At 35.1% G+C, this 14,324-nt stretch overlaps 1 protein-coding gene across 1 annotated transcript in view; it reads left to right on the plus strand.

Moving 5' to 3' along the window:
- LOC120226840 (cadherin-12) overlaps nucleotides 1-14,324 on the plus strand; it is a 98,424-nt gene that overhangs the window by 12,325 nt on the left and 71,775 nt on the right. The window contains exon 2 of the mRNA XM_039225006.1: nucleotides 447-614. Coding sequence (XP_039080937.1) covers nucleotides 473-614 — 142 coding nt within the window. The 5' untranslated portion in view covers nucleotides 447-472. The remainder of the gene's footprint in view (nucleotides 1-446; nucleotides 615-14,324) is intronic.

A 14,324-nucleotide genomic window follows, 5' to 3' on the forward strand; every position in this document is an offset into this window, starting at 1 on the left:
AAAGTAATACATTTATTTTAGAAATTAAAGGGAAGAACAGAGAATTAGCTTTCCTTAGAAACCTCACACTCAGTGTAACCACTAATTTTTAAAATATATGTATTTTGTCTATACTGTTTAACAGTTTGGTTGTCTTTTAAAGATAGAGTCCTAAGTAAATCATGTCTGACCTGTTGACTTAGTGAGTGATGACCATCTCCTAGAGCTGATATATTGTTTTTTAACCATATTCCACAATGTTGCAAGCGTTTCAGTATATGGCTGTTATCGTAATATATTTAATTATATTCTAACCATTGAACATTTTGAGTGTTTCCCTTTTTAAAAGATAGGTAGGTTTGTTAGCATGTCTTTTCTACCGAACGTAGATAAAATCATTTTCTTGTTGCAGACTGTCTTATCTCAGGAAACCGTGTTTGTGACATTTATTATTTTTTCCCCTTAAGGTGTTATTAGAACAGCTTTGCCAAACATGGACAGGGAAGTCAAAGAACAATACCAAGTCCTCATTCAAGCCAAGGATATGGGCGGACAACTAGGAGGCTTGGCTGGAACCACAATAGTCAACATCACCCTCACCGATGTCAATGACAATCCACCTCGGTTCCCCAAAAGTAGGTTCTTTCCTATTGAGTTTAAATTACTGAGTCTTAAAAAAAAAAAAAAAAAAAGCCCTCATATTTCATTGAATGTTGCAGAAATTGTAATGATTTTTCAGATGCTTTTGGTCTTTAGGAAGTAAAAGCCAATAGATAAAAGTTAAACGACTTAAGAGTTTCATTTTCCATGAGAATCACTCTCAGTATGACTTTAATATAAAACAATACATCAGTAGTTGGACAGTAGTCTTACGTTGTAGATTCCTGTTAAAGTAAAATATTCACAATAGGTTGGAATCCTCTAATTTTTTTACTTGAAAAAGTAATATAAACATGAATATTTCATTTTAATTTAAGATTCGTATTGATGACAAAAATGACACCGTATTATTTACTCTCTCGTGCAATTAGTCTAAGAATTCTCTGCCTTCTCCTTAGCTATTATATGCGTTGAGTCATTTCTATATGCTTCCATGTAAGTATCAGATGATATTACAGTGATGCTATTTACATTACTTTAGTCTTATTTTAGTTTTGCAGTAGGTGAAAATTGCTACAGTTTCTATGATAATAGAATGTTTCACACCTGTATTTTCTCTGTAACTCTGTGCTTCTTATTGAAAATGAATACTTCTCACTTGTGTTACATCTAGTTTTCTTTTGCAGTATTACATTTAACACCAATCAGTACCTGTTCGATTTCTGGTACATTTTCAAGGATTAGTTCAGTGTTCCTAGGACTTAGAATACAGAAACTGAAAGTCTCTATCACTGGTTACACAAGGAACTTGATTAAATCCCTAGATACTCATTTGTGTGAACAGTTTGTAAAACCAAAACAAAATGATTTTCCTCTCTCAATCCCAGTAGGAGAGTTTGAGTTCATCTACTAAAATATAAAGCCCTGAGAATATTTAACTAAATGGACATTTTATTCCTTTAGCTGAATGGATTTTCATATTTTACTATTTTATCATTTTCTCTTAAAATCATTAACATATATTTTCTTATGGAAATATTTCACTTAGTGATCAGAAGGTCCAATGGCAAATGTTATGAGTGGCAATAAGAAGTCATCATACTTAAGCAAATGAAATGTATGTGACAAATGACTGGTATATAATAGGCTATAATTAATAACACAGAGAGCCTTATGGCAACACTTTTCCTTACTTTGCTGTTAAGGGAACCAGATAAAATGTAAATAAATATTAAAGAAGAAGAAAGAAATAGTGCATTTGATCCTCTAACATTTGACATTAATAAAAAATATATTCCCAACTTGAAAAATACTGATTATTTTTACTCTTATTTCTTTACTGTTTACTTCTTACATGTGACAAGCTGTAGTAGCTAAAGGGAGATAGTTGGGAAGCTACTCTACTTTTATATAAACAACATCACTGTGAATGTGGGTCCTTCCTGGTTTGCATTTTGTACATATAAAATATTCTCCATGTAAGGGATAGGAAATAGCAGAGGTAGTCCTCTGTCAATATTCTTATTCATAAAGATGATAATGAGGCTTTCAGATAAAGGATATAAACTCCAGCCAGTGGAAAGAAACAATTTCTGCTGATATGGAAGAAGGGTAATTTGTAAAAATTTGGGCAGGGATCCAGATAAATAGGCTGGGGTATAGGGGAATAAAAATATCTCCATGAGAAAGAGGTTAGATTATACTTAGCACATAGACAGTGTGCTCAGGTCCTCCTGAAACAGGACGATCACTTCTAGAACTTACCTAGTGAAAAGAAAACTAGGATAAAGCAGTGGGTTTGTTGGGGATTTATGCAAGGTTGAATATGTAGGTCTGAGGGTAACTGAATGAGGGCCCCTAGGAAGGCATGTGGGAGATAAGTGGACTGGAACTTTTAAAACATTTATAGGCCATGCCAAAAACTTTATCTCATTCCCTATTTACAACAACATTCTGAGTTCTGTATTTTCCACATTGTTAAAAAAAAAACAAAACACTGAGCTGTAGAGAAGCTAAAGAACTTTCTTGAGACCAGCAAAATTAAGGAGAGATTTTTTTCTTTGCTCGGGAGTTCAAATTCCTTCTAGGTTACCATAATATTAAAATGAAAAGTTATTCTTTTCTTTTATCTGCCACTCTGAAATCATACTTTGTAGAACACTTGCACAAAAGTCACATGACACATGTTGAATTGTCACCATTCCTAAACAGAGAAGCAAGAGAGCTAAAGAAATATACCGAGGAGGTCACCATGAAAAATTATTTTCTTCTTGTATTACACGCATTTCTGAACTATAGTCTGAGAGTATAACAGGTGAGAGATATTTTTGAATCATGAGAAAGGAGAGAGTTTTCACATTTTGCATGAATAAGAAATTAATTCCCTTGAAATTTTACATGCCCTGTGTCAAGCCCTTTTTACTGTATTGTCATTTCAAATTACATCCTTGAGAAGAAGAGACAGAACACAGTTATAAACAGAAAAGCCATTTCTTTAGAAGCCAATGCTCTTTTTGCAAGAATATTTCTCATGTGAAGCAATTGAACTGCAAATGTGACATAACATTACAAACTGAAATGATAATCTTTCAACATTAAAAGTAAATACGTATATATATTCTATATGTAAATAAGAGAATGCCCACAACTAACTATATTTGTTCCTGCTTGATAAGCAATTATTCTGAAAACAAAAACAACTTCATTCAGATGAATTTCATGAGCTACAATTTCTCATTGCTTAAAAATTATGGAAGATAATTTCTTAAAATTTAATCATGATTTGTTTGTGCTTTGTGTGTGTACCTATGTATATGTGACACTGTTAAGTACCCATTTCCAAGTGTGGAGATTCCTCAAAAAAAATAACAATAGAACTCCCCTGTGACCCAATAGCACTAGGAATTTACCCTAGGGATACAGGGATGCTGATGCATAGGGGCACATGTACCCCAATGTTCATAGCAACACTCTCGACAATAGCCAAAACATGGAAAGAGCCTAAGTGTCCATCAACGGACGAATGGATCAAGAAGATGTGGTTTATCTATACAATGGGATACTACATGGCAATGAGAAACAATGAAATGTGGCCATGTGTAGCAACATGGATGGAACTTGAGGGTGTTATGCTGAGTGAAATAAGTCAGGCAGAGAAGGACAGATACCATATGTTTGCATGTATAGGAAGATTAGGAGGAACTTAACGGAGGACCGCAGGGAAGAAGAAGGGGAAAAATATTTGGGGAGCGGGAGGGAGGCAAACCATGAGAGACTCTTGAATGCTGAGAACAAACTGAGGGCTGATGGGGGTGGGGGTAGGGGATGGGGGGTGTTGGGCATGGAGGAGGAAACTTGTTGGGATGAGCACTGGGTGTTATATGGAAACCAACTTGACAATAAACTATTTTTTAAAAATTTAAAAAATAAAACACTTTGTGATTAAATATTAAAATGGTAGCACACTAAAAAAAGAAAAAAGAGTACCCGTTTCCATCCATTTCCTTCTCTGAAGAATGGCACATGCATTTGTATCATGCAAGTATAAGCATATAGTAGACTCTGGGTCTGAAGTTTTGAAAGATAAACTTTGTTAGGGGTTTGGGTCAATACAACACAAGATTCTGGTGCTGGGTGGAAAGTTGTTTACAGCAAACACAAGGCACCACCTCTGCTTACCTGAACTGGTCTAGGGGAAGAGGAAGACAGAGCATGCCACCTCAGGGTCAACAAGGCACCATTGTTTTGCTAATTAGCTCTGCTCTGGGCAACATCACCTTGCTGCAATCTAAAGCCCTGTTTTCCTGTTTGCCAATTTTGGTCCTTCCTTCCTGTAAAGCAGCTTTCTGCTATTCTACTAAGTTAGGGAGTGTTTCAGTCTTTGCCCCTTTTATCTAATCGTATTTACTTAATCTTGTTTACCCATACTTGAGTGTGTACCTCCTATTGTTTTCTAATTCTTTATGGTTTGTTAACCCATCAGTGTAGCCCAGGGAATTCCTAAGCTTATTCCCCACGTAAGCAGTTTGCTCCTTTATTGTTGAAAAATACATGGTTCCCATGACATCAGAGCTTCCTGTCAATATGATATGATAATGGTGACAAAGATATTGACTACTAAATTACCATGTATCATCTACTATGCAGAGTGATTTCCATATGTATTTTCTTCTTACTTTTATAATGCCCATATAGTATTTTTTATATTTTTAATTTTAGAAATAAAGTAGCAAGGCATATTATTAAGAAGAGTTGCCAAAGTTAAGTTTTTAAAAGTTAAAAACTTGTGGGACACCTGGGTGACTCACAAGTGAGTAAACCCTCTGACTTTGGCTCAGGTCATGATCTCCCTGTACTTGGGTTTGAGCCCCTCATTGGGCTCTGTGCTGACAGCTCAGAGCCTGGAGCCTGCTTCAGATTCTGTGACTCCCTCTCTTTCTGCCCCTCCCCTTCTTGTGCTCTGTCTCTCTCTCTCAAAATAAGTAATAAAACATTTTACAAAATAGTTTTAATGGTATTTATTTAAGCTATATAATTTTATTCCTAAGCTCTGTTCACATCAGTAGAGATCACTTTGTCTCTGTCTTTCAAAAATGAATAAATGTTAAAAAAAAATTTTTTTTAAGTTAAAGATTTGTCCAAGATCATGCAGCCACTAGGTGAGAGAATCGAGACTTCATCTTATATAATAACTTCAGGTTTCTCTTTACACTCTTCTTGAAAGGCAGTTTGCCTTTGATACCATGTTTGACTTAGAGTGTCCTATAGATAACTCAGAAAACCATCCAAAACAAATATAGAAATGGAAATAATACCTAACATGTTAAAAGAGCTGTACCTGTAGTTCTATAAAGGCAAAATATTTTCTTTTTAAATCTTTTCTATACACTTATAAAACTACCATCCACCATAAACAAGGATATCTGCAAAAGATTTCCATCTGTTAAAATAATCTACAGAAAAATGCTGATGGTTTCCATTACTTGAATTTTAAATGACAAAACCATCTAACGAGCTGACCTAAATAATACATTATGAGATCAAATCAATTAAGTGATGTGGTTAATTCACATTAGGCAAAATATTCATGCTTCTCCCACTTGGTCTCTTTCTTCTGTATAATAATTTTGCAACGAATATGAGAACAACTTAAATGAAATACAGTATTCCATATAGAACACTGTATGAAAAGAGTTACTTCATTTATAGGAAATGTAAAGAGGTATTTGCTTCTTCTTTCTTTTTCAATAAAAGAGTAAGAAAACTCTGAGTTAGGTAAATGAGTTCAAATGTAGAAAATAAGATATTAAAATAATTGTTCTAAGAAATTTCTTAGAAGTAAGGAAATAAAGTAATTCCATTTTGATAAAATACCTACCCAACATGTTTATATTGACTGCTGATAGCGATAAGTATTTTGATTTGGGTACAAGTCAATAATACATAATTTGCACAATAATTAGTGTCTAAAATATATAGTTGTATCTATATAATATAGTTTGTTAATTTAATGAATATGATATTTGTAGATGCTAGACTTCACTCAGGAGAAATTGTTATTGTTCTCAAATAAACAAAAAGTAATGTAAGTAATATTAAAGCATTAAATGCATCAGCCAAAATGTCTACTGCACAGTGAATAAGGTTTGATCTTGTTTACATGAACTATAAGAAAACAACTACAGATTTATGGAAAAAAATATGTATATATATTTCTGTTGTACATTCATTGATATAGAAAGACGATAGACTGCCCAGGTCAGTTATGAGTTATTAAAAAATAAATATTGATAACTATGCATTTATTTAGTTTAAATATTGATGTGTTTAATTAAAATATACTTCATTTTTTTCATGCTGTCATTACTTTTCTGGAATCCAAGTTTTCTTAACTTCACTCTTTTATTATTTTGAAATGTATAAGATTGTTTATTTCTAAATACATGTTTATTACAATATGTAATTTATAAAGATTTTTGTTAGAATCAACATTAACCCAGGGCACCTGGGTGACTCAGTTGGTTAAGCATCCGACTTCGGCTCAGGTCATGATCTCACGGTTCGTGGGTTAGAGTCCCGCATAGGGCTCTGTGCTGACAGCTAGCTCAGAGCCTGAAGCCTGTTTCAGATTCCTTATCTCCCCCTCTCTCTGACCCTCCCCTCCTCACACTGTCTCTCTCTCTCTCAGAAATAAATAAGACGCTAAAAAAAAAAAAAAGAATCAACATTAACCCAATTATAACCAGGTAGAGGCAGTCTATTTCTCTTTACCATTTACTATCCTTAACTTGGAAAATTGCAAGCTTCTAGAGTGAAATTTTCTTGTTAAAATTTTTAATAAGTCTTTAAGAATAAATAGCAGAGGGCTAATTGAATTTTGACAGTTAACTCAGATCTAGCCATAGAAAATATACCCTTACATTCTTCCAGGTGCCCAAGGGGATTGTCCTGAAGATAAATGAGATAGATCAAAGATACAAACTCCATGATTTAAGTTTATTTATAGAAATTATATGCAATCTAAAAGTATACGTGTATACAATATGACAGTTCATGTCTTTGTATGTATTTTATAGACATAAACTTTTATAGAGCTATATAAATTAGATAGATACATAGGTAGACAGGTAGGTAGGTAGGTGGATAGATAGATAGATAGATAGATAGAATATCAGAATCATTAAATAACATCTCAGAGAAAATATTTTCTGGCTTTTGAGTACAGAAAAGGGCTCTGCTGCTCAGTGTTTATGTCAGCAAGGAAACATGGTGGGGATCACTTCATTGTCTTCACAGCCCACCCTGTTACTGTCAGGATGTGAATTGTATAGAACTCTCACATCCCAAATTAGGTGGGGACTTCAGCTACTGGCCTGCTTCCTACCTGCAGGTCTAGTGCAAATAATGGGTAACACCATAGTATGTTCCCAAATTATCTCCGTAAGTGTGAAGCAAAGGCCAAATTTCTACTTTTAGCACTATCTCCAATATGTTATCTTAGGTGGGGGAATGGAAAGAGAAAATGGTGACAAGTACTCTAAAAAAATACTGGAAGAAGCATGATCAAAATAATGGCTCTTACGTGAAACCCACTACTTCAATGAGGATAACAACAGCCTCATTACAATATTTGGGATTGAGAGGGTGGTTGGGCTCATTTTGTTTGCAAGGTTAACAATATAATAACATATTATTTAGTATAGAAGCTTTCACTGTAAGTATAAATTGAGGCTCAATTGAAAACAGATGAAGGATTTAAATAGTAATCCAAGAAAGTAATGATATATTGATGGGTCAACATAAATTCATGTTTGTTTATGTTTCTCAAATTTAGTACTGGTGCTGATTTAGTATCAATGTTAGAACATGTTTTAATTACCATAAATAAATTTTTACTAATATTTAAGTAATTTCAAGTAGATAACACTTTTAGAGCATTTTCTGACAAAAATTTTCCTAGTCTCAGGCTCTTAGGGGCTTGTGTATTTCCCACAGGCCTCTAGAGAAAGGAGAAAATGTAATTTTCAGAAGTAATGTTTTATATATTATTCATATTTAACCCCAAATTTTATAGATACTATCTATAAATACATGACCTTTTATGTCAGTACCTCCCAAAGATATGAATAAAGATTGAAAAACAGACAAAGAGGCCCTTGGTATTGTGGTATGCATATTATGTGACAATTATGTATCACCCGTATTCCTAATTTACATATGTAGAAATGTTTTATATATGTATCTGTCTGTATGTATATGTGTAGAACTCCTCACTTGGGGGGAGGTGAAATGTTTAAAAAGCATATAAAAAGAAATTGTAAATCTAAGAGTTTAGAAATATTACACAAAGAATGTCTATTACCTGGGTCTCATAAAAATTGTAGGCATGAGTGATAAAAATAGGCATCATATTTGATGGCTCTATTTCTATTTTTGAAAATCAAGCTAAGCTATAATAAAACTAGCTTTTTACTTAAGTGGAACAAACACTTCTACATTAATTCCCAAATGGGTCTTTTGTCTACTTCAATAAAAACAAGCAAGAGAGAACTATTTCCTGAAGATAAGGCATGCAAATGATGACCTGAGTTGTATTCACCACAGTGCACCCTACAGTTCTCAAATCATTTGCCCTAAGAATCCCTTGAGATTAGGACCCTGTGATGGAAGTTCTGGTTCAAGTGGCACAGCTTGGACCAGAAATCTGAATTTCAAACAATTAATCTGGTAGATTCTAAGTCGTCTGCAATGCATAATTTGAAAATCACTGGTTCACTGTGATAAAACAACAATTTAGAAGGCATTTTCTTTTTTTAAAAATATTTTTAAACGTTTCTTCATTTTTGAAAGAGAGGGAGAGACAGAGTGTGAGCAGGGGAGAGGCAAAAAGAGGGGGGGGACACAGAATCTGAAACAAGCTCCAGGCTCTGAGCTGTCAGCACAAAGCCCAATACAGAGATCACACTTATGAACTGTGAGATCATGACCTGAGCCGAAGTTGGACATCTAACCAATTGAGCCACCCAGGCATTGCTTGAAGGCATTTTCATTATTCCTTTTTTTTAACTTTCTTTTTTTTTAATGTTTTTAATGTTTACTTATTTTTGGGAGAGAGACAGAGTGCAGCTGGTTGTAGGGAGAGAGGGAGACACAGGTTGTAGAGAGGGCAGGTTGTAGAGAGAGAGGGAAACACAGAATCTGAAGCAGGCTCCAGACACTGAGCTGTCAGCACAGAGCAAGGGCAGGGAGCTTGAACCCAAGAACCAAATCATGACCTGAGCTGAGGTCCTATGCTCAACCGACTGAGCCACCCAGGTGTCCCTCATTATGCCTTAAATAGAGGTAATGCGTTAACTATTTTATCTCTTGAGAGTTATTTTTATCCATACAAGATTCTATTCTTACAGGTCTATTTAGGTAAAATCTGAGTATTAAAATTTATTCACTTTACAGTATTTTGAAAACCTTTGTGGTTTCTTTTGTTTGTTTTTTCTTTAACAATTAAACACTCATATACAGTTCCATACCTTGCTTAGAACTATTCCAGAGAGCCTACAGATGTAGAATACGGACGCTTTGAGACTAACACAGAGCCGAATCCACCACTTTGAATGCAAGCTCAATGAGTGAATGCAAGCTCTAGATTGTCCAATGAGAAGGGAATAGTTTCACTAGAACCCATGCAGGCAGATGCAAGCAAAGAAAAACAGTTACCACAATTTTAAAATAATTTATCTTCACTATTATTGTAACATTAATATCACATTATGCTTTGTTAGTGAAAGCATGAATCTTTTTTTTTTTTTTTTTTTTTTTTAAGTGATGCGGAAACTTTTAATGACCTATTTGGTCCTTTTCCCCATGTGGCAAAGGGCACAAGATTGCAGCCTGGTTGCTCTGTGGCCGCATTTCCTGACTCACAAAAGACCTGAGCTTATGAGCTACAACTTCCACAGGTCTTTAAGAAATCTGACTTTTAGTTTTAAATTATTTTGTGAACCATAGTAAATAAAGTTTAAAATTGAAATATTACAAATATCGTGCTTAACCTTCCAATGTTATTATCTAAAGACCACGGGCCTTAAAAATATTTAAAATATGGGGCGCCTGGGTGGCTTAGTCGGTTAAGAGTCCGACTTTCGCTTAGGTCATGATCTCGCGGTTCGTAGGTTCGAGTCCCGCGTCAGGCTCTGTGCTGACTGCCAGCTCGGAGCCTGGAGCCTGTTTCAGAGTCTGTGACTCCCTCTCTCTCTGACCCTCCCCTGCTCACGCTGTCTCTCTCTCTCCTAGAAATAAATAAAACATTAAAAAAAATTAAAAAAATATTTAAAAAATTTGTCAATATTCATCTGTGCACTTTCTGGTTCACGTAAGAGTCATTTTTTAAAATTAAAATCCTGGAGAAGTGGCTTGAATGTTTTGGCATCATGTAATCCACAATACAAATGTGAGACTTTACCTATGATGTAATACAACTCTTAGGTTTTGGAACAGACAAGTCAGGTATTGAGAAAGTTCTCCCATCTCCACTTTCCAGCCTTCCCTGCAAAAATAGGAGAAAAATTTCTTTTGTGACAATTTCCTGTCAGAGCAAGTAAATAGATGCCAGAATTTATCAGATTTAAATAATAATAAAATGCCTAAATCTCTGGCTGCAAAGCATACATACCTATTACTTATCAAATCTTCAAATTCACAAGTCGTCAGTTTGCTTTTCTGCATTTTCCTCCAGGGCTGCATCCGCTAGTTCTAAGGCTTTTACCAGTTGGTGCAGCTGCACTAGTCTTTATGGCATATGCTAATGATTTTGTGATGGCCGCAGCTACTACTTATTGCACATGTACTATGTAAAGCACATTAGCACTGCATATTAACTTCTTTAATCCTTATGAGTAGGTTGTGTTTATTTACACACATTTTAAAGAAGAAACTGAAAGAAAAAGAGATGGTAGGAAGTGGAGCCAGGTACTTTGTAGTAGTTACATGTGCGATGCAGCAGAACTTAATTGGGTACCATCTTAAAGCTGTAATTTTTAAATATGAATGTTTATGGAAACATAGATCACTGCTTCCTACACCAGAAGCATGGGTTAAGAGTGAGAGCCCTGAACGTGAACGTGGGGCATTCCATCTACTTCCCCACTAATCAAACTGAAAAGACATGTTCTCCAAGACTGTGAGATTTTTTATGTTGTAAGATCTGTAGAATAGAGAGAACCGAGGCTTTGGGAAAGGTACTGATGGAAAGCTCAGCTTCACCATTAAGTCACTGCAGCCTGAATAGCTAAATAAACTCTCGCTATCTCGTGTTTTTACAACGTCAAATTAAGATAATAAATAGTGGGATTGGTTTGCCTGATAATAAATATCCTGGTTTGCCTGAGAAAGCTCCAGTTTTCACATGCAGTCTCGAATTAATTACAAATAAGGATTGCTTTTACTCTCAAAAGTGGCTCTGTTTGGATAGGAAATTAAATAGGCATCTTAATAATAATAGCCAGTGCTTCTGGGAGGATTCAGTAAAATAATATAATTGAAGTATTCAACAGTGAAAGTGGTTTCTTCACCCTCCTCTCCTCCCTCCCACATTTTCCTTCCTTCCTCTTTGCAACCTTAGCTCCATTCTTACTTGGTATCTGTGTCTTCAACTAGAGTATGTTCTAGGCTCATTTTATACCATTTCTTTGTGTCTGTTGCTTCTGCTTTTATCAGAGTTTCCAATTAATGTATAATCAAACATGGATTGAAGAGAAAAGTACCTCAAGAAATAGCTCCTGCTTGATAGATGAATTTACCACCAGGAAAAAAAAAAATCTTAGGACTGGTTGTATAACTTTCATATATATGAAAAAAAAATCAATTTCAAGATATCTAACTCCATGGCAGTATTTAGGAAATGAATATAAAATAATTCTATCACCAAAATAAGATTATCTTTACCTATGGACATTTATAATGACTATTTTGATTTAAATTTAATATTCTGATTTAATTGTACTTAACCCAGAGAAAACACAGTGGCAGGATTATTACATTAAAACTAATTTATGACATCTTTAGTCACTTAATCTTACCACCTCAAACTTTTAATACACAGATTTCTAATACTGGTGATAATTTTTAATTTCCAGGGAGAAACATCCTAAATTCAACATTTATTTCACATGGTTTAAACTTCTCTATTTCATGTTTGCCTTCTCATTGATCTTAGCCTTTATATAGGCAAGGAAATTGAACTTCTTCAGTATTTCTTTTTAAGAGTTAAACAGAATATAGGTAATAACCCTGGACATCAAACATTCTGTACATAAGAAATCTAGTTTATTAACAAATATCAAGACAATACATTATAGCGTTTAATGAATACTTGCTGGATTGCTAATTTTATTGAAGTGCAAATGCAAAAAAGGCTATATCTTTCTTTTGTGTCAGTACAAAAAGGATAAAAAAATTGAATAATTTCCCTCAAGCAGCTCTGTGTATAATAGGGAGATTAAGTTAATGGACACTTATACTACCTGAAATAAAATAAATGATAAACTTATGCACACCATGGCACATAGATGTATAAGATGGACATCCAAATCATTAGAGAGTATATCTGAGAGGATTTTGAAGGAAATAATATGCGCTTTGATTTCTGAAACCCACAATAACAATTAGCCAGTGAGAGAGCAAATCTGCACCAAAATATTTAGATGATGCAAAAACATCATGTTTTCCCTAAAGGATTTTTTTGCTTAGAATTATGGAAGAAAATGAAAGTGCAAAAACAAGAAAATTTTTCATAAAAATGGCTTTAGGCTGACCTTGAAAGATGAAGAATAGAATTTTTTAATGTTTACTTATTTTTGAAAGAGACAGAGACAGAGACAGAGAGCAAGTGTGGGAAGGGCAGAGAAAGAAGGAGGCACACAATCTGAAACAGACTCCAGGCTCTGAGCTGTGAGATCATGACCAGGCTCACACACAACTGTGAGACCATGACCTGAGCCTAAGTCAGATGCTTAACCAACTGAGCCACCCAGGTGCCCCAGGAATAGAATTTATGCACAGAAAGAAGAGGAGTATACAGGCCAGTGAGACAATTCAGGCAAACCACCAAAATAAGGAAGATATGAGAAGTGTTCAAATAACAAAATACAGACAGAAAATTTTAAAGCGTTGTCTACAAATGTGATACATCACGTGATGTGCACATTTCCCAACTCTGTTCAGGGATGTCACATTGGCTTGAAAGCAGGCATTCCTGGGAGTTCTTTTACCCTAGAAACTGAGAAACACTAAAAATTTGGGCTTACCCATATCTGTTCTCTCTCCTTATTCTGACCCAATTGTTAAACATTTACTAGAACATCACTGACTGGGAATCATCATAATAGTGTCTATCTCATGCTCTTAATGTGGGAATAAAATTAGTTAATGATGGGGAAGTGCTTAGAAAAGTCCCTGGGAATAGAAATCACTATACAAATAATTCCTATGATAGTGATGATGATGATGATGATGATGATGATGATGGAGATGATGTGGTCTATTCTACTTAAACTGTATCTCTATTTTAAAAGTCTGTTCTTTCCTTCATATTGACACTCATAGGTTTTCTCAAAGTTCATGTATGTCCTTGCAAGAATTTTTTCAAAGATAGAAGAAATGGAGTTTCTAGCTAAAAGTGATAGAAATGGTCCTATCTATCCATGCAGTGCAGCACAGAAAATAGAGTGCAAGCTGGGGGGACAGGCAGAACAGTCATAGGAAAGCCAGTTAACCGATAACCAGAGAGATATAGACACATAGTGTGAGTCATTTAATCTATGATGGTGGTACTGATATTAGTTGTGAAAGATGAGAGTATGTGGAAAGGTCCAAATGATTTTAGATTTTTTAAGGTGTTTTTTTATTTATTTCTGAGAGAGAGAGAGAGAGAGAGAGAGAGAAACAGCATGAGCAGAAGAGGGTCAGAGAGAGAGGGAGATACAGAATCTGAAGCAGGCTCCAGGCTCTGAGCCAGCTGTCAGCACAGAGCCCTACACGGGGCTCGAACCCATGAACTGTGAGATCATGACCTGAACCAAAGTCAGAGGCTTAACTGACTGAGCCACCCAGGTGTCCCTAAAAATTTTAAATGTCTATTTATTTTTGAGAAAGAGAGGGACATAATGTGAGTGGGGGAGGGGCAGAGAGAAGGGAGACACAGAATCTGAAGAAGGCTCCAGGCCCTGAGCTGTCAGGACAGAGCCCGACAC

This window comes from Hyaena hyaena, unplaced genomic scaffold (genome assembly GCF_003009895.1).
Source record: "Hyaena hyaena isolate Hyena2069 unplaced genomic scaffold, ASM300989v1 scaffold_1853, whole genome shotgun sequence".
NCBI classification, from domain to species: domain Eukaryota; kingdom Metazoa; phylum Chordata; class Mammalia; order Carnivora; family Hyaenidae; genus Hyaena; species Hyaena hyaena.